The sequence below is a fragment of the Galeopterus variegatus genome, unplaced genomic scaffold, assembly GCF_000696425.1.
Source record: "Galeopterus variegatus unplaced genomic scaffold, G_variegatus-3.0.2 Scaffold320, whole genome shotgun sequence".
In the NCBI taxonomy this organism is placed as follows: domain Eukaryota; kingdom Metazoa; phylum Chordata; class Mammalia; order Dermoptera; family Cynocephalidae; genus Galeopterus; species Galeopterus variegatus.
The window spans coordinates 466194-488192 of NW_007726431.1; the positions used below are offsets into that span (position 1 = coordinate 466194).

Here is a 21999-nt window from a genome sequence, read left to right on the forward strand (position 1 = left end):
CTAGGGAAAAACATCCTACATCAACATTGCAGGCCATTCATTGTTGGATATTTACCATTAGAATCTATTTGCTTTGGCTAAAGCAATTAACCATGTGAAGTTACTTTATGAGTTATTAACCACTTAACATGAATTAGTTTAGCAACCCGTTTCATCTGAGAAGATGGAGGGCCAAGAATTAAGGCACTTGTTTGCCTATGTGGGAAGAAAGTAATTCCGTCAGAGTTAAGTTGTAGATGACCGAATTCAGTTTAGATACAGTTAGCAAAAATGAATTTATACAAGGAATAAGCAGTTTACAGGAATCAGTGGAAAGGCTGGAGAAGTAGGCTTGAGGCAGAACTTGCAGGAGTCACACCTCAGAGCCACACCTGAGAACTCAGCCACTGGGGCAGCTGCTGCCTGTGCCGCCATCAAGTTGCTGAGTAATGAGATCACCTCTACAACTGCTGGCTCCTGTACGTCACCATGTCTGTCCTCACCTGCATCAACAAGACGCCCTCGACTTGCCTCAGTAGCCACAGTGCTAGGACTTGGTCTTGGGGCCTCTGTTATTGCTCCCATCTGTCTCCCACTGTGCTAGTTAGTAGCAGTGGAGAGCACCCTCCACCCTGATGTCTATCTCTACCTTCTAAATCTCATGGGGAAGTCTACTTGACTGAAGCTAGGTCTCACAGGGACCTAAGCTGCAGAGATTCTGGGAAAGAGGCCTTTACTTTTCAGCCTCAGGAGGCCCATAGTGCTGAGACTAGAGTGAACCTGTCTGCAGATTCTACCAGAGGCACTATGTGGTGGGGGTTCCAGGAGAACATTTTTGAGGGAGAAATAAATGGAGAGGGGACTATAAACAACCCTGACCGACCTCACAACTTTGCCTAGAGCTGTTCCTGGTTGTTAAGATGAGGCATTTTAGGAATGCTACAGCAGGGAGACATTATTGTCATCTTTGGGTAGTTGGTTTTGAAGCTTGCAAAAATTTCTTGAGTAAATAGCCTCTTTCTTCTATGTCCCTGTTTTTATGGTGGAGGTGTTTTACCCCTTTGCAGAGAAGGAAAGGTGTCCCTATGCCCTGTTCAGACTCACCTGCAACGAGGGGTCTTTCTCTAGGCTAGTGTCCACTTGGCTTAGAAAACACTCTCATGACAATGGGTGAAAAGAGAAGCTTTAGATGTTACCCAGGAATGGGTGGCACTTTTACCTACCAGGTAAATTGCTCTTTCCCAGATGAGGAGATTCAAACGAGGGCTCAAAGTCACTCATTTTGGTAAGGCCATGGACACACCTCTTTGGAAGCAGGCAGTGTGGCCATCCCGCCATCTCCTTTTTAAGATTCAATCCAGCAAATACCTTAAGCCTTAATAAACATCTTCTCCTTTAATAGTGTTGACTCCAAGCTAATAAGGCAACTAGCAAATCAAGTGAAGGTAAATTTCTCATTAACAATTTATTTAACTTTGTTGAAGAGAGCAATTCCAACTTCCACTAATTGAGTTTGTAATAAAAACATAGATCTATTTTACTTCCACCCTCAGGACCTTAATCAAACTCTGGGAAAGGTAAAGTAACTCTCATTAGTAGAGCAGGAGGTAAAGTCCAGGATGGAATAGAAGATACCAGAACACTGTTAAATTCCAGACACTTCAACAGGATTATAAAGCAGAGGCACAAACTGGCATTTCACAGCGTTTTGAATTTTATTTGCCAGAGGAAGAGCCCTTTTGACATGAAGCTAAAGCTGTGTGTATGACTTTGAAGATGTCGGCTTTAGTATATGGGTGATGTGTTCAATTTCTCCTTCTTTATTTAAGATCTCTCTGTGGAATGTGGGAAAGTGTGCTGGGTAGACCTGTAAGAGGACTTGCCCTTTTCAGCCGATCCAAAGCCTTTCCCTCTGGCTCCAGGAGGTGGCTGTAATTCAGGAGTTTCATAATGAAGGGCTGAATGAGACTGCCTACAGTGACAGCCCTGTGGGCAGAGGGACAGGCGGCGTGTCTGTGATCAGCCAGGGATTGAATTTGAAGGGATTTAATAATTCTTGAAATTCTCTGCTTTTTCTTCAGACTTTCCTTGGAAAGCCTGATTAAATGCATATTATTTCTTCTTAAGTGATTTTACAGGTCGTTTATTTTGGATTTATGAGCATCAACACGTTTTAAAAGGTATTAGCGAGCTGTACTGCTGGATACTTGTTCTCTAAATCATTAATTCTACTCTCTATCAGCATCAGATAATCAGAATTCTTTCAAATACTACTTTGTTTTTTTCTTCTTATGTATTCATTTAGGCAACAAATACTTTTTAAACACCTACTATGTACCAGGCACTGTGCTAGGTTCTGGAAATACTCCAATGAACAAAGGAGACATGGTCCTCGCTCTTACTACATTGTAAAAATTTTTTGCAACAAATACTTTTTAAACACCTACTATGTACCAGGCACTGTGCTAGGTTCTGGAAATACTTCAATGAACAAAGGAGACATGGTCCTCGCTCTTACTACATTGTAAAAATTTTTTAAAAATACTTGGTAATGTCTATACTATTGTGACATTATGGGGAATAAATTTAAATTTTAATTAATCTTCTTTTCCCGTTCAACACTCCATCCACTGAATCAATGTCTATGTGGACAGGCATGAGCAGGACATGCTTCCTCTGTGTGTTGACATATGCTGGCGTGTGGTAACATTTAAGAGAAGGTGGGTGGGTAGGGGAAACTATCCTTTTTTTTCCTAGGCACCTTTTCCCAAAGTACCTGATCCACAGAATTTAAAATTGCCCAATTGTTCCACATCTGTAGCTCCAAAAGAGAAAATGCCTCCAGTGCTGGCAGAAATCCCTACACTTCCTATTTGGGAAAGCATATCTCAGCTCCCACACCTGCGTATAAAACCTTATCTTTGCCTGTCCCTTGTTCAGGGCTGGGACGTAAGGCACTGGGACCGGGTGGAGAGGGTAAAGAGAGTGTGATTAACTGAATCATCTGAATCATGATGAAGAGACTCAAAAGGCCAGAACCAGGCAACTGAAACTACCTATTGAGCTGGAGGGGTGAGGGAAACAAAAGCAGCAAGGTCAGTCACAAGGTCAGGAACAACGTGGGTCAAGGTGAGTGGTACAGAAGGGAGGCTGGAAGAAATGTTGGGGTGGGAATTTGGGTCTCTGTATTCATCTGAAGCCTCCCTCTAAGTGTCAGGGGTGTGCGATTGTCAGCTGAAAAGTTCATGTTAGGGCCACATACACAGAGCCCACCGGAAGTGGTCAGCTGTGCAGCCTCTGGAAGTCTCTACCCTTAGGACGACTTGGTTCCTTCACCCCCACCTTTGGGAAACCTGTATGAAGAAGAATATGAGAGAAGAGGCAAGAATGCCACTGTTTTCTCAGGAAAAAACCGTAGTTAACCCAAAGTAGAGGAGAATTCAGCAGCATAGAAGAAGCTTGAAACTTTACAAAGTCTTCTGCCATCCTTCTCACTTGTTCTTCCCGTGGCCCTGGGATGCAGAGAGGGAGCTGCATAAGGTAGGTAGTTCCCCTTACTTGATAGACGATGAGCCTGAAACCAGCAAAAGCAAGTGGGTTTAAGGACACGTAACATTATAGGGTCAGACTTAGGGCTTGAGTCCAAATCTTCTCATTCTAGCTGCAATTCTCTTTCCATTATAATTTACGAGTATTCAAATGATATGTAAAAAATAAGCATATGATGAAACCAAGCATTGCAAACACATTGACCCATTGAGACATAAGCATAAAATTGTAGCCAATTCCTTGAGATTCTTTTGGAAACTTTGGCAATTCCCCTTGACCATCTCCCTTTACATGCCCCTGGCCGTGATTGGGCACTGGTAGAAATGTGTCTCTGGGCATTTATCACATCTGCTCCCCCCAACACACAGACCTGCGTTCTCTCTATGGCCCCAGTCCTCAGGGTAATTAAGATCGTGGAGGACCAGGAAATATTTTATTCAGTAAGATTCCACTCATTTTCTTATTTGGTTGCTGAATTACCTTCCAGGAATAAATGAAAAAGTTTTACTATTCTATTTGCTTGCTTTAGTTGGGAAACCTGAGGGAAATGAATTTAATTCACCCTTCACATTGCTAATTAAAACATTCTACATTTCAAGCTTTTTGACAGAAAAAAAGAGACATGAAACATTGTGTGCAGGGATCCTTGAGAAGACACAATCCATGTGATTGCTTGAGAACAAGAAGGGTTTAAAAAGGCAACAACAAAAAACCTGCTTATTTTTGCTTGCTTTAAAAAAAAAAAAAACAAAAAAAACTCAGATCATCTCCAAATGTAGTTTAATCCATTTTCAGACTCTATACATTATGCATCAAGATTTTGTACAAAAGGAATTTGAGAGGAGCGTTTGCATGAAACCACTTCAGTAGATTAAATTTGCAGTTCAGCACATTAGTCTCAAAAAGTATACAAGACATTTTGAGATCCCTGTCTCCTTCCTTTATATGCATAGTTTCTACTTCAGGTTAATAACTTTTTAAGAGTGAGTGGATTCCAGTATTTTTCTGTAAGAAAAAATTTTTAAAAAGATTTGGTCTACTTTCCACTTAGCTTAACAATGACTATGGATGTTTGAAGAATAGAAAGCATAGTTGAGAAGGTTGATCTAAGCAGTTCTGCACATCCTGAGGTTCTTTTAGGCAAAGCTATCTCATTCAAGGTGGAAGAGCTAATGTGGAAAGACATTCCCAATAAAAGGAGCTCACACAGGTAGCTCCGTAATAATAGCAAATCCCACTCAGCTTCAGTCAGAGTTGAGTGGCCACTATGGTAGAATAGATGGATGGAAAGCTCAGAATCAATCACCTAGTGGATGCCAAACATCACTGAGACCACATCTGGATATTTGGAAGGCCAGTGGCATTTTTATTCCCTGCTGTTTGAACAATGGATTGTTGGGATTTTGGAAACATAGTAGTATTTCTTCTTACCCCAGAGACCATATACCACTGTGTAACACACTTTACAGCAGTGGGGTGAAGTCAGGAGCACCCAAAGAACAACCCATTTCTGAGCTGTTATTGTGGGAGGTACTAAACTGACAGGCGGAGCCTAACCCCAGACGTCATTACTGTTATAAGCCATGGCCTGTCTGAACAATCTAAAGAGCATCTGAAAGTTTCCATAATAACACTTTCTTTTTTAAGTGTTGAGAAGTTCCTAGTGGTGTGGCTGGTTGCCTGGGCTACTGTGTTGTGTTGACAGCTCCGATCCTTTTCCTGGCAGGTGAAGATGTGGACAGTGACCAATGAGAGGGGAGCGCTCTCCTCTGAACTTTCCATTAGTCTGGTGATTCATTTTGAAACCCACAGTTTATGATTACTGTGAATTCACTACAATGTAGCTGTTGAGGTGTTTACATTCAAATTGGATTCCATTAACTTTATGGCGTGATTAAATGTCTGAATCATGAGGACTCGGGATTGAATTTACGTGCCTTCTGAAAGCACTTTTGAAGACCGGCAGCTTTGATGAGTGTAATTTGATGCATGGGAAAGGGAGAACAAACCTAAAGAGATATTGCCTCAAATATAACCATTATCTGAGAACCCAAATTTGAGCATTGAAGTGGTGGTCACTCTCAGATATACAGAGTGTAGCTGCTATTCAGCTTGTTTACTTTTTCCTTCAGAATACTTAATTTTTGTTGTTAGAAGAAACTCAGTGGTCTACCATTAGAGTGGTTCTCAAACTTTAAGGTAACAAAGTATTAATTGGGGTGCTGGTTAAAAATGTCAGTTTTTAGATTCTGCCTTCTGATTCTGAAGGGCTCAAGTGGAATGTGAAAATTGTAGACCTCACTGGGAGAAACACTGATTTAGTCATTTTAGCTTTGGAGAAGTGATATTGCTCATCTATGCCTCACATCTAGTGCTAATAGTCAAGACCCAAAACTAAATCTCTTTATGCCTTCCTCACATATTGTTCTATCTACTTAGTTCATGCTCATTCAATTAATATGTATGACATGGAAATTATCAGTGGTGTGAAAATCACAGGTGAAAAGAAAAGAAGAACATGGGGTGGCAGAGAGAATGTGTGAGAGACATATTGCAATTTACCAAAAATTAGTTCTGACATCCCTGTGGAACACAAAAGCCCAGAGTGGCATCATAGAGAGGAGAGAGAGGCACATGGCCTGGGCTGCCAATTCTCCATCACTGGGATCAGTGCAAAAAAGATGTTCCAGAAAGGTCGGAAGAGGGCCCACACCAACCCCCATCCTCACCAGAAAGACCTGCAATTCCTACTGCAGGAGGATTCCAAAGTCCTTATAAACCCAGAGCCAAGTGTGGGGAGCTACCTAGAATACACCTGCTGCATTGCTCCGGAAAAAGAGCACATACTGTGCAATTCCCACCCCCTCATCCTCATGACCCAAGCCAATGCAGTACAGCATCATCTTGAAACCAAATCCGTTGCGGGAGTATACCCTGCCCTGGGGACAGTAGTCATTGTGTTTCCCAAGGCTTAAGGCTCAGCTGTCATCGCAAAGCACTGGAACCAGGAAACGCTGTGACCCCAGTTCTGCATGTTTGGGAAGCCAATCCCAGGCCTGCTGAACTGACACACCCCCACGTTTCCAACCAGAAATCAGATAGGCAGACCTCCTCACACCTTGCCTGGGGGCTGAATTCTACGCACCCAAGATCCTAACCTGGAAAAACAGCTCACAAGTCCCTAACTTAATGAACACACCCCTGGGCTCACAGAACTAAAGTGCATTCACGCCTTCCTGGAGAAGTGGCCAGGTTGTCTTCCCCTCAACAATCCTTCCTAGTGGTCTTGCCCTCTGTCCAAAAAGCAGATGTCAGGGCCCCCTCTCTGCAGGTCTACCTAGTGACCTTGCCTACAGCTCATGAAGTGGCTCTGCAGCCCTGTCCTTGGCAGACCCACTCTCAATCAGTCAAGGACAGGATGAGTATATACCTGGTCCTAAGAAGTGGTATAGTGGTCCAAGTCCCAGCAGACCTGTACCCAGCTAACTGAGCCAAAGCATGCCAAATCCCCCAACTCAGAGCAACAGCCCAGCTGTCATGCCCCTGGTGGACACTGCCCTCTGACCCCCAAGTCTTTAAGCCATTGTACACACACATCCAAATGAGAAGAAGCCTGGCTGACACAGCCCTGGAGAGCCTGCACTCAGTTAGAGAATCAATACCGTCACTCTTCCACTGGCAAACCAACCCCAGAATCCCTGACAAGATGCATGACATGACATCCCCAGCCTGAAAATCAATTCAGCAACCCCATCCTCAGTGAGCCAGTTCTGGAGATAACTGACCCACAGTGAGCATGTGTACTACCCCAGACTGAGAACCAATACAGTGAGCCCACACCCAGCACAGTTGTGCTACCACTGCCACAAATTCCCTAAGTGTAGGCAGCTGAGGCACATGCAGACATAGCAAAAGAGGATCACAGCTGAAGGAACTACACAGAGTCTACACTACCACACCCATCCTGAACAAAGCCATTGTATTCTACCCAATTGACACCCAAAGACAATTTGTAGGTCCTTCCCCACGCAAGCCATTCTACAAAATCCAAAGCGGTGACTGTTCTCACCAGATGTACAGATATCAACACAGGGAAACAGTAAACACAAAAAAGCAAGGAAACATGACACCACCAAAGAAACACATTAATGATCCAATAACAGATCCCAAAGAATTGGAAATTGTTGACTTGCTGGAAAAGAAATTCAAATTAATAATCTTAAGGAAATTCACTGAGATACAAGAGAATATAGACAGTTCACCAAAAATCAGAAAAACAATTCATGATTTGAATGAGAAATTTAACAAAGAGATAGATATCATTAAAGAAATCAAACAGAAATCTTGGAATTAAAGAACTCATTGAATAAAATAAAAAATATGTCAGAGTCTCAACAACAGGCTAGATTACACAGAAGAATTTCTGACATTGAGGGCACTGTTTTGAAATAACTCAGGAAGACAAAAAAAAATAAAAAAAGAAAGATAAAAGAAGAGAAGGAAAAAGACTTAAAAAAATGAACAGTCTACAAGATTTATGGGATTAAGTGAATGAATATTTAAAGTCTGATCCTTCCAGTAGGAGAAGAAAACAAAAAAGTCACTGAAAACATATTTAATGAAATAATAGCTGGAAACTTCCCTTGTCTTGGGAAAGATACAAACATCCAAACCCAGCAAGCAAAGGTCCCAAAATAAATGTCACCCAAAAAGGTTCTCTCCAAGACAAATTGTAGTCAAACTGTCAAACATTAAAGACAAAGAGAATTCTAAGAACAGCAAGAGAAAAGCATCAAAAGTCACTTACAAGGGTATTTGTATCAGACTGAAAGCAGACTTCTCAGCTGAAACCCTTACATGTCAGGAAAGAAGGGATAAGATATGCAACGTACTGAAAGAAAAAACTGCCAGTCAAGAATATTATACCCAGGAATGCTATCTTTCAGAAATAAAGTCTTTCCCAGGCAAGTGAAAATTAAGGGAATTCATCACAACCAAACTGGCCTAACAAGATGTAGGAGAGTCTTACATCTAGAAGAGAAAGAACGATAACATCCATCATAAAAACACTTGAAAATAATAAAGTTACTGGTAAAATACATACACAAAATAGAAAGAGAAAGGAATCAAATCTTATCAGTACAGAAAACTAGCAAATCACAAGGACAAACAATAAGAAAGAAAGGAACAAAGGATACACAAAACAATCAGAAAGGAATCAACAAAATGACAAGAGTAAAACCTCACACATCAATAATAATCTTGAATGTAGATGAATTTAATGTCCCAATTAAAAACCATAGAGAGGCTGAGTTGATAAAAAAGCATAACTCATTCATATTCTGCCCACAAGAAACATACCTTACTTACAAAGACAAACATAGGCTAAAAGTGAAGAGATGGAAAAAGATGTTCCATGCAAATAGAAAACAAAAATGAGCAGGAGTAGCTATACTTATATCTGGTAAAACAACTTTAAATCAAAGTCTATACTAAGAGATGAGGAAGAGCATGATATAATGATAAAGGGATCACTACAGCAAGGTATATAAGAATTATAAATATATATGTACCCAACACTGGAGCATCCAGATATATATAAAGCAAATATTATCAGGTTTGAAGGGAAAGATAATGCCAACACAATAATAGCTGGGGACCGTAGCACCCCTCTTTCAGCATTAGACAGGTTATTGAGACAGAAAATCAACAAAGAAATATTATATTTAAACGGCTCCATAGACCAGATGGACCTAACAGACATTTACAGAACATTTTATCCAATAGCTGCAGAATGCACATTCTTCTTGTCAGCACATAAAACATTCTTCAGGATTGTCCATATGCTGGGCCACAAAATAGATCTCAACAAGTTCAAAAAAATTGAAATCATATCAAGTACTTTTTCTTATCATAATGGAATAAAACTAGAAATCAACAACAAGAGAAACTTTCAAAACTACACAAATACATGGAAATTAAACAACATACTCCCGAGTGACCAATGAATCAAAGAAGAGATTAAGAAGGAAACCAAAAAATTTCTTCAAACAAGTGGAGACAGAAACACAACATACCAAAACCTATGAGATACAGTCAAAGCAGTAGTAAGAGGAAAGTTTGTAGCAATGAACACCTATATGGAAAAAATAGAAAGATATCAAATAAGCAATGTAACAATGCGCTTCAAGGAACTAGAAAAGCAAGAACAAACCAAGCCCAAAGTAAATAGAAGAAAAGAAATAATAAAAATCATAGCAGAAATAAATGGAATGGAGACTAAAAATATAATACAAAAGATCAATCAAATGAAAAGTTGGTTTTCTGAAAAGATAAAATTGACAAACCATTATCCAGACTAGCCAAGAAAAAAAGAGAAAATACACAAATAAATGACATCAGAAATGCAAAAGGAGACATTACAAGTGATTCCTTTGGAATACAAATGATCATTAGAGGTCATTATGAACAACTATATCCCCCAAATTTGAAGACCTAGAGGAAATGGAAAATTCCTGAACACATATTACCTACCAAAACAGAACCAAAAATAAGTAGAAAACTGAAATAGACCAATAACAAGTAATGAGATTGAATAATTAATAAAAACTCTCCCACAAATAAAAGCCCAGGATCAGATGGTTTTACTGTTGAATTCTATCAAATATTTAAAGAAGGACTAATACTAATTGGATAAACATGGAGAAAATTATATTAAGTACAATAAGGCACAGAAGAGAAATACTACTCATATGTGGAAGCTGAAAAAGTTGATTTCATAGAAATAGAGCATAAAACAGTGGTTACTAGAGACTAACAAGGGGAGCGGGGAGAATGAGGGGAGAGGATGGTCAATGGATACAAAATTGTAGAGAGATAGGAAGATTAAGATCTAGTGTTCTACAGCAATATAGAAAGAGTACAGTCAATAACAAATTATTATATAACTTCAAGTAGTTGGTTGAGAGGATGTTGAATGTTCCCAACACAAGGAGGTGACAAATATTTGAGGTGATGGATATGCTAAATACCCTGATATGATCATTGCAAACTGTATAAATGTACCCAAATATTACATTGTACTCCATAAATAAATACAATTATCATGGATCAGTTAAGAAAAAAAATAAAAATAAGAATATTTATATTTAATGCATCAACTTGATATACTCTGTAAAATATAACATGTAAAATGTAAATATATATCATATAAACATTTTTCCTCAAATAGTTGTTTCAGCATCATTTTCTGTAGATTGCGTTTTCATTGGTTTGTAAAGTATATAACTACCCTTTATTGTATACTTAGATACAGTGCTAAATATTTTTAATGAATTTTTAATTTTAATGACTGTGCACTTCATTTGATCCTTACCACAACATTCCAGTATAGTTATTTTTATCGCCGTTTTACAGATGAGCAAACTGAGGCTTAGATAGCTTAAGTTGCTTCTCAATGACAGGCAGAGCTAAGAGAGAACCTCAGGACTGAGTGACCATAGACTCAGTCACACAAGTAAATTTTACCATAAAACAAATTCTTAGTATTAAGGTCATTTTTGGGTTCTCTATTCTGTTTCATAACCCGGCTTCTATTTTTTGCACTAATGTCATACCTTTAAGTATCTTAGTCTTATAATGTTTTTAATCTGAAAGCCCTTAGTACCCTTTAGTTTTTCATTACTCTTCTCACTGGTTCAGTATTGTTCTTGACCTCAGATTAACATCAGCAAGTACAAAAATAATTCCTGAGTTTTTCAATGAAATTACATTTAAAACTTGACATGTTTACTATATCGAAATTTTGCATCTAGCAAAATGTTTTTCAGAAGATTTTATAATTTTCTTCAGACAGGAACTTTACATTTCTTATTGTCACCTTAAGTATTTTGTATGTTTGTTGCTATTGTAAGAGATTTTTACTCCATTGTATTATCTAACCATTAATTTATAGAAAATCTATTTTTTTAAAAAAATTTTATTTTGTCAATATACAATGTGGTTGATTATTGTGGCCCGTTACCGAAAGCTCCTTCCCTCCTCCCACTCCCCCCTCCCTCCCAACAATGTCCTTTCTGTTTTCTTGTCGTATCAACTTCAAGGAATTGGAATTGTTGTGTCTTCTTCCCTCTCCCCCCCGTTTATTTGTGGATTTATTTATTTATTTTTAGCTCCCACAAATGAGAACATGTGATATTTCTCTTTCTGTGTCTGACTCGTTTCACTTAATATAATTCTCTCAAGGTCCATCCATGTTATTGCAAATGGCAGTATTTCATTCTTTTTTATAGCAGAGTAGTATTCCAGAAAATCTATTTTTTAATATTTATTTTTTCATCTGACTTCTTACTGATATTTTTAGAATAGTTTCTCTCATGGGTTTTCAATGCAGATACTCATAATTTACAAATAACAATGATTTTAGTTTCATGCCAATTACACTTTCAATTTCCATGTATTGTCTTACTGTGACAGGAAAAGCAAAATACGAGTGGTAATAACAGCCATCCATCCAGCGTGTCTGTCTGCCTTCTGCTCTTTCTTCCACCAAATATTTACAGAGTACCTGCTCTGTGCCAGGCACTGTGCTAGACCTTGGAGACAGAAAACTGTGCAAGACAGAAATCATTCCTGTCCTTCTAGAGATACAGCCTGAGCTAGAGACAGACATTGAACAGGTAATTATCCAATTAATTCAAAGCACAACCTTTCTCTCATTCTTGACTTTAATGGCAATGCATCTGGTGTTTCCATTTTAAGTCAATTTGAAATATTCTTAGCATTGTGTTTTTCTAAGGCTAGTTTTCCAGTTTGTTTTTTTTTAAGTTAGGAATATCTCTTGAGTTTTAGGAAAAGGCTGCTTTTACCTATTTTTCAGCTCATCCTTCTTGTAAACAGTAAGCCTGAGACTCAGTGGGGTAATGCAACGTGCCTAACATCATGCAGGTGGTTTTGACCAAATCCTTCCTAGAATTCATCTAGTACTACAAGGGCAATGTATCTATTTACCTGATGCCATGGGCCTGTCAAGATATCTAACTTAGACTTGAAGCTTCTTCAGAACAAGAACCTTTTCTGGAACGCTCTTTGGGCTTCCCCGGGTGGAAACAGTACCTGCTGCTTTTTTCTGCTATTGTCCACACACCATAACTGCCCAGAGAGGGCAGGGAAAATCTCCAAGCTTCCAGAGGGTTGATTCGGAAGCTGGGGAATGACACTGAAGGCTGGGGTGCAGCATAAACCTGCCAGAAGCACTGTTTATTTCTTCTTAGTTAAAAAAAAAAATCACCTATCATCTCATCTTTAAGAAATAACCCCCCATTTTGTATGAATGCTTTTTCTTTGCCCATCAATTTTTCTCCACAAAATACATATCATAGCAAATGATAGATTTTGTCTTTTTAAGTTTTATATTGTAGCATGAACAATCTCCCAAATCTGTAATTGCCTCATTATTTTGTTTGTTTTGTCTCCTCAGTTTAGTGCTGGGCCATGAATATTGCTTTGCAGTTCTTTTGTGATTCATCTGGCTATTTATTTTTAAATAGTTCTAACAAATAAAGGAACCTGTGAGGACACCTTGAATAAAGACACTTAACTAAATCTGAAATGGCCACACTTGGTTGAATGAGTGATGACCGTGTCATCAAAATTTCAGCAGAAAGGAAATGGAAATAATAATTCAATATGAAGCCAGCACCTTAAGAGCTGAATAAGTTTGGCTTCAAAAATTTCTAGCTATTTTTCACGGACATGTTGAAATGCAGTAGCTTCTTCTATGACAAACATTTTTGTACCACACCCACACATTGAGATAATACTCATTGCCAGTAAAAAGAGGAAAAGATGTATGTATGTATCTATCTATTTATATCTAAAATTGGAAATGAAGAATGCTGAAAATGCTAAGACATTCCAAGATACAAAATGTGATAGAGGAAAGATCACTTTGTAGAGAAGAAATGGCAGTTGCCTACCCAGTAGCCATTCTCTTTTTTTTTTTCCTCTCTCTAACAGAATCCCAATTTTGTTCAACAATTGGCTGATCACTCCCAGCCCAGTTGGTAAATCCTGACTCATCTTAGTCAGTCATGATTCTTCTGCTTCCCTTGCCAATGTCTGGTGTAGGATTCACTATGTGACACAATTCTGGCCCAAAAGGACAAGGCAGAAATTCTCTTGGCAGGCTTTGGGAAAAGTTATTCATAAAAAGAGATGTAAGAGAAGAAAAAGCTACTTGTTATTGAGTATTTGGCCTTTTTGTGAGACTGTTGCTGTGGCCCTGGGACTATAGGGGTACAACTCCGAAGGCAAAAGCTGAGATACTGAAGAGGGCACTGTCACAGATAGAAATAATCCAGGTTCTTGATAATGTCATCGATAGTTGTCTAATGTCTTAATAATGTCTCCCTACCTATGAAATTCCTTTCTTGTTAGATAATGCAGTAGCACATTTTTGTTATTGTCCAAGCCATTTTGAGTTAGGATTTTGCTTACTTGCAGCCAAAAGCACTGAACAACCAGTGACTGAACATGTTTGAGGGAAGAAATAGCTAAGTCTTGTTTCTATTTCCAACTCTATGATCTGACCGTGCCTTTTATATTAATCTATGGAACTGTCTACTGTCTAAACCAGAATAATACTTTATTCTATGTTATTATCTAAACCAGAATAATACTCTAGAAATATGTATTAATCTTTAGAACTTGATATAGTTGATATCCATAGCAGCCAGTGTATCTGTATTTGCTCTAGTAATGGCCTTAGCCAGGTTCCTGGACTAGGTATGTAGTAAATAATTTTTAGTTAATTAAGGAGTGTATCAGCTGAAGGAATGTCCTTGGCCTAAGAAAAAAAATAGTAGCAAATTAATAATTTAGGGCTTTGTTTATACTTTTCTCATTATATTAAAGAAATCTTAAGCCAACCATAGAAATTTTTAAAATTACTAGGTTCACTTGAAGGAGAAAGTATTTGAAGTGTAGCCCTCATAGGAAATTCCTGCAATTCATCAAACTTGTGAGTCAACCATCAGTCAATTATTTCATAGAATGTCAGTTTAGGAGGGACTGTGGGCTTGTATAAACTAAGAAGTAATTCCCTTATATAATAAAACTATAAGCAGGTCTCTAGTTAATGAATTTGCTGGTTGTTTTTCCAGTTTATAGACAGTGACCCATATGAGACATGCTACATATGCATCAACATGGAGAGACATACCCATTGGGTTCATTAGGACAGGCTACATTGCTGTAATGGATAGACTCAAGAACGAGATGGCTCTGAGAAATGGAAATTTATTTCTTGCTCATAAGACTGTCTGGATGTGTGCTCCCACTTGGCAGGTGTCAGGAACCCAGGCTGACAGTTGCACCATTGGCTTCAAATTGTCACTCTCCTCACTGCCATGCAGCCAGCAGAAAGGAGGGAGAGAGAACTTGGAGGACATGCTGTCCGGTCTTGAGTAAAGCCCTTGAAGTAGCACATTTGACTTCTGTCTGCTTTCCACTGGTTGGAACTTAGTCACATGTTCACATCTCACTGCAGAAGGATCTGGAGATGGAATCCAGCCATGTCCTTAGGAAGAATGAGAGAATGGATTTTGGTGGACAGCTTTCTGCACATATGTAGTATAATAGAAAGAGCACCGGGCTGGAAAAGTAATCTCATGGGGGGACCCCATCCTTCCTCGTCTCTTCTCCATTCTCTCCACTGCAAATAGAGTCACCTTTGCATGGTGCATATATGCTTGGCCTTCACTAACCACCTCCAAGTCTCTGCTTAAAATCATTCAGTAACTTCCTTTGTATTTAGGACAAGACAAAACTCTTTATCCTGATCTACAAGGCTCTGCATTACCTAATTTCCACTTACCTATACATCCTCAATTTTGGAAAATGCTCTTCCTCACTTACAAGGCTCCAACGACACATCTTCTCCTTCCACATCTTCTACCTCCATGTCCTGTTTTCACAGGGATTTTGTCTTGTTCACTTTGCCTGAAAGCTTTTTCCTCCCCTCCTCACCTAATTAGTGCCTATTCATCATTGAAGTGAGACTCTTCCAGTGGAAACTTCTTTGATTTAGGCAAATTCCTCTATACAAGCTCTCATTGCAGGGTATACCTTTTTTCACAGCACCCACTACAGTTATTCTTTTATAATTGCTTGTGTGATTGATTAAAGTCCACCTCTCCCACCAGACAATAAATTCCACGAGGGCAGTGGTTATGTCTGTTTTTGCTCCTGTATGTGTAGCATAACTTCTGACATACCGAAAATACTCAGTAAGCAATCCTTGAATATGGCATGTTTAAATAAATGAATGAATGAGTGAATGAATGATGATCTAATTCTAGTCTGGGCCTTGCCACAATTTAGCTGTGTGAACACAATGTCTTTTCACTTTTTTGGGCTTCATTTTCTTCACTGTGAACGGGTTAAACTAGGTGATATTTAGGACTTTTAGCACCGTGGTTCTATGTTCCTACTATTTTAAAATTGAATTCCATGGATCATTACTTTTGTTTAATCACTAATTCTGTTGCCTAAGCAGATATAACAAGTTCTAAGTCTGGCAAAGTAGAGTGAGAACACTTTTTATTCTTTCAGTTTGAATTTTTGGTTATTACAAATTCACTTCAAACTTTAACTTAATTTTAATCCATGAAGTCTAACAACCACCAAAGAGGAAATTGGAAAGAGTTAGAAAAAAATAACAGCATCAATTATTATACTGAAGGAAGAAAAGAAAAGAAGAAAAATAAAAAATAAGAAAACAAGCAAGAAAATTCACACACATTTTGTTGATCATTGGAAGGGATTAACTCGGCATGGGGTTGGAAGATGAAGCACGGTGTTACTTTTGTTCTGGCTGAATTTGGGCCTTGGTTTTATGAATGCCATGTATTAGCAATGCATTAATATAAAATGTCACTGGTATGAAAACAGGGACTATTGAAGATGAAGCACGGTGTTACTTTTGTTCTGGCTGAATTTGGGCCTTGGTTTTATGAATGCCGTGTATTAGCAATGCATTAATATAAAATGTCACTGGTATGAAAACAGGGACTATTTTTTTTCTTTGATTTTGATATTGCTATTCAATAAAAAACATTAATATCGAGGCTATTTTAATTTTTTGGGTGATAGGCTAGCAGGTGATGTGATTGCCAAGTCTGATTTCAAGTAACATATAGTATGTGGATGTGTATTGTGCATTCTGTGTTATCTAAGATGAGGAATGCTCATTTAGAGAAGTCTTAGCAGAATCCAGAGGAGACTTACCTCATTGTGAGCAGCTTGAGAGACTGGAACTATCTTATAAATGGTTGACCTCTTTATTTAAGATTAGCTGATAGACTACATTATGAAGTTATGTTGCAGAGTGTTAGGTTCTAAAAGAAATCAATCTACTCTCTTCTTTTATGAAGTATGCACATTTTCAAAAAAGTTTCAAATTCTGCCATTAAACTAAATAGGGATGGAGAAGCCCAGGACTGATGAAGTTTGCAATTACCTCTCTAAAATGGGATTTGTTTAGCACTTTCTCCTTCTTTATGAGCATTTTACTTCCTGATTTGCTAGATGACTATATCTGATTTTTCATGTGTCATTTAGAAGGGGGTGCCCTTCTAGTAATGATGAAATCTGACTCTGGGCATCTTTCCTTCTAATTAATTTTGTTTGACTTTGACCAAGATTCTTTAAAAAAAATTAATAGGTTTTTTTAGAACAGTTTTAGATGTATAGAAAAATTATGCAAGTAGTACAGAATTCCCCTGTACTGTTGCCCCTCCCCTCCACACAGTTTTCTTTACTAATTATTACTAATCTTACATTAGTATGGTACATTTGATGCAATTAATAAACCAATACCGATATCTTTTTATCAATAAAAGTTCATAGTTTATTCATATTTCTTTAGATTTCCTTTTTCTGTTCCCAAACCCCATTCAGGATACCTCATTACATTTAGTCATCGTGTCTCCCTAAGCTCTTCTTGGCTGGGACATTTTCTCATACTTTCCTTGTTTTTAATGACCTTGACAGTTTTGAGGAATAATGGTCAGGCATATTGTAGGATGGTCTTCTACTGGAATTTGTCTGATGATTTCCTCATGATTACATGGGGGTTGTAGGTTTTTGGGATGAAGATTACAAAGATAAAACATGGTTTTCACCTCATATCAAGCAAGGGTGCATGATTAACATGATTTATTGACTAATGACGTTGACCTTGGTCACCTGGCTGAAGTAGTGTTTGTCAGGTTTCTTAACTATAAGAGCACTCTTTTTTCTCCCTTTGCATACTGTACTCTTTGGAAGAAAGTCACTATGTAGAGCCCACACATAAATGGGGGTTTTTCCTCCTCCTTCTTTGGTGTGGAGTATCAACATAACTTATTTGGAATTCTTCATCATAGGAGATTTGGACCCAGATTCTTTTTTTTTTTATTTTTTATTTTTTATTTTTTCTCCCCTTTTTGTCTTTTTTCGTGACCGGCAACGGATCGCAACCCTCAGTGTCGTGCCCGTACCGGACCGGGACCAGCAACGGGATCGCAACCCTCGGTGTTGCGCCCGCACCTCGCTCAGCCAGCGAGCGGCCGGTCTGTATGTGGGATCTGAACCCTCAGCGGGAGCACCGCCGCGCTCCCAAGCGGCGCACTGTAGCAGTGCGCCACCGGGCCGGCCCGGACCCAGATTCTTTTAAGTACTTAGGTTTATTTGGATTTGGGGATTATCCTGATAAGCACTTTGTGGCTATAATTCTGCATGCTCTTTTGAAAAAGTAGGGAAATAGGGCCATGCCAACATGGTGGAGTGGAAAGATCACTGGATTAGGGATGTGAGGGTCTGAGTTTGCAAACAGCCTGTCACTTCCCAGGAGTGTGACCCTGGGTACGCTCCTTTCCCCTGAGAGCTGCTTGGAGTGATCGGAAGTTCTACTTGGTAATGCAGCACAGAGGCCACTTTACTTACTGTCTTCACTGCCTGGAACAAATGCTCCTTAGTGCAGCCGATGGCTGGCTCTCTCTCATATTCTGGTCTCAGATGAAACAGTCACTCCTTCCAAGAAAAGTTCTCAGAGCACCCCAGGTAAAGTAGCTCTCCCACATCCCTGAACCTTTTATCTCATGGCTTGTGTTATTCATTTGTATCATTTATCTAAAATCTCCCTATTTATTCACTTGTTTATTATGTGCCTCTAGATTATATAAACTTTATTAATTCTAAGAACTCCATGAAGTCAAGGAACTTATCTGTCTCATCTTATCTGTACTAGAAAGTACCCTGAATAAATTACAGGCAAGATTAAAAAGAAGAAAACAAACACCAAAAACCCACTGGAGAAATCTTCACAGAACACTCTCTGAAGCTAAAAATTAAATTAAATAACACCAAACTCTGTCAGCTCTGAACAAATAAAATACGATAAACCAATCTTCTCCACTGCTGGTACTTCCATGAAAATGGAAGGGATCTAGAAAGCAAAAGGGATTTTTAGTATTCTCTCTTTGTTTCGGAATTTGTGAATTCCAACAAGATGAAATTATTTTGATCTAGATTCATTTTGCCTAGGAAACTTAAATTAATAAGTATTTTGTCTGACATGAGAGGGTGCTGACTTCTCTTACTTAACAAATGAATGTCCAGGGGAAAAATGACTTTGATGTGCAGAAGAGGAATATCTTCTAGAGACTCTCTGAAATTCGAGATGTCAGAAGTATTTCTCAACTACAACTGCTGGGAAATGGAGCATGTTCATTCTCTAGGGGAACTGAAGTGCAATGAAATGCAGTCCCAGAACATGCAAACTTATTACCTACCAGGATGGTCTAATGGTTCCAATGAAATGGAGGGTAGAAATAGGGGTTTTATGTGTGGGTTTTAGAAAAATGACTCCACAGTTATATTTAGACACAACAGTGCCTGCAAATACCTGAAAAAGTGGCAGTCTGTGGCTTGTTCATAACATAATGAATGTATTTGCTCTTTGAAACATCATGGGGGCTAGGGAAGAAACACCCCAAATTATTCCTGCAAATGGAAGAAACATATCTTCCTGTGGATGGTAAGAGAAAAGCTGCTTCTTGTCTAAGTAATAGGTTGCTATTATTTTTTCATTGGCTCTTCCAAGGGCTGCCTTTGTGCCAAAGACTTCTCAGAGTAGGTGGACACTGTGACTTTAAAAAAGCCAATTTTTTTCTTTAGAGCTCCCACTCCTAGAAATTGCCAAGAAGTGGTGTGACAGCATCATTAGCAGCAGGAATCTATTTATGAGACTATTCTCTTTCCATGTCTCCATGGATAGAAGTATTGGTACCAGGGGAATGACCTTTTTAAAAACACTAATCTGATGTCACTTGCTACTTAAAACTTGTCAACAATTTCCCATTGTTTTTAGGTTAAAAACAAAAATCTGTAATGTGGTCCAAGACTGTGAGAGCTCTGGCTCTGGCCAATTAATTGTTCCAGGGACTTTACACACGCTTCTCTTTCTGCCCGAAATGCACCTTCCTTCATTTTCCTTGTTTGGTTGAATCCTACCAGGTCTCAGTTTCTAGCCCAAATGTCAATACATATGAGAAGCTTCCCTGACCTCTTGGACTGGACCAAGCTCCTTTGTTCCGTACGCTCAGAACTTGAAGCTTGTCTTCATCACAGTCATTATTAACAGCCACCCCTCACTAGGTTGTTAGGACAGAGATCAAGTCCACTTGGCTCACCACTGATGCCCATGCATATTATATGGTATATGAATGAATGAATGGAGCTGAGTTACACATTCCACCCTTGCATAGATTTTCCAAACACTTAATATGCTAACAAAATGAGCAAGTTTGTTTCCTATAGCTAATAAAGAAAAAGGTCACTTTCCACTATATTTCATGCCAACTATGAGATGGCTAGATGAAGATAATGGTTAAGTATGTGGGTCTTGTAATCACAAAGGCCCAACTTCAAAACCTGATTCTACCACTTGCTGGCTATCTATTCACGGAAAAGTTACTTAAAATTTCTCTGTATTCCAGTATCATAATCTATAAAATAGTTCAGACCTGGGTGTAAAGCCTTAATCTACCAATTATTAATTTTGTAACTTAATAATCTGTCTAAGCTTCAGGCTCCATAACTATAAAACGAGTCTTATCTGTCTGTCTCTTAGGGATATTAGGAAGATTAAATGAAAATATATGCTTAGAAGCATATGAAAAAGTGCTCAATCCATGTCGGGTAAAACAATAAAACAATAGTGTAACATTATTTTCTATCTATCAGAACAGCGAAGATAAAAAATTAGTTAATGCATGCTGTTGGTAGGAATGTAGAGAAAAAGGCATTCTCATACACTGTTAGTGGGTGTGCAAAATGGTGAAATATCTTTAACAATATCTATCAAAATAAAAAATGCACATACAATTTTTGACCTAGAAATTCCCACTCTAGAACTTTACACTACAGGAAAAATAATACATACTCACAAAGACGTGTGCACAAGGATGGTGATGCAGCATTGTGATAACAAAGTGCTGGGAACAATAAAAAAGCTCATCAATAGGACCAGTTATAAAAAGTTATACAATTGATAAAATATTATGTGGTCATTAACATGCACTGCTAAGGAGTTATCTTCCAGACTTATTATTTGATGAAAAAGGCAATGTAAAAAAGCAATGCAAATTGTGTGTGTGCATGTATATATAAAGACCACCATATAAACATCCAATTGTTTGGGCAAAAAATACTTTTTGTAAGGATTGACTGAAAGCTGTGGTTGTATCTGGGGAGAGGAATGGGAGTACCTAGAATAACATTTGTTTTTTATTTACACTGTTTAAATATACCAAATGCTTATAATTTGTTATTAATTCAAAATTAATTTAAAATAGCAGAGGCTGTGAATTAAAATTTGTGGCTACTGCTACTACGACTACTTACTCTTTCTCCTATTATTATTGAGTCTTAAAGTTGGGCTTCCACAGAGATCGCTGGGTCCCTCCAACATGGAAGAACTAGGGCGGCAGTGTGGCAGAGTGGTTACCATGGGATGACTTCAACAGAGTGGGAGGACACACCCTCCCACAGGTGCCAGCAGAGAGACAGGGAAGGCTAGGAATTCTGGCAAAGAGGCTGATCAATAGATAGTAGGGACGGGCAGTGGCTTTTTGTACATCCTAAGGGGCAAACTGTAACCAAACCTGACAACAGAAGTCCTCCAATATGAATTTATTGAATACTCATAACTACCTCGAAAATACATAATATTTTCCACTTAACAGATGAGCACACAGAGGTTGAGTAGTCTGTCCAAGCCAATGGTGAAGCCAGTATCAGACTCTAGGAGTCTTAGTCCAGAGGCCACGGCTTTAGGCATGTTTAAAGCATATTGTCTCTATGCAGCGTTTAGGGATCACTATGCGATTTTGGACTAAGTTTTAGACTCCTAGCATCCTTGCTCAACTA

General features: G+C 38.6%; 1 protein-coding gene across 1 annotated transcript in view; it reads right to left on the bottom strand.

Annotated features, from left to right (window-relative positions):
- Positions 1-14810: 14810 nt before the first annotated feature.
- The window catches only part of LOC103586234 (chromosome unknown open reading frame, human C10orf107), a 121689-nt gene continuing 114500 nt past the window's right edge, over positions 14811-21999 (bottom strand). Inside the window, exon 6 of the mRNA XM_008567463.1 lies at positions 14811-15106. Coding sequence (XP_008565685.1) covers positions 15068-15106 — 39 coding nt within the window. The 3' untranslated portion in view covers positions 14811-15067. The remainder of the gene's footprint in view (positions 15107-21999) is intronic.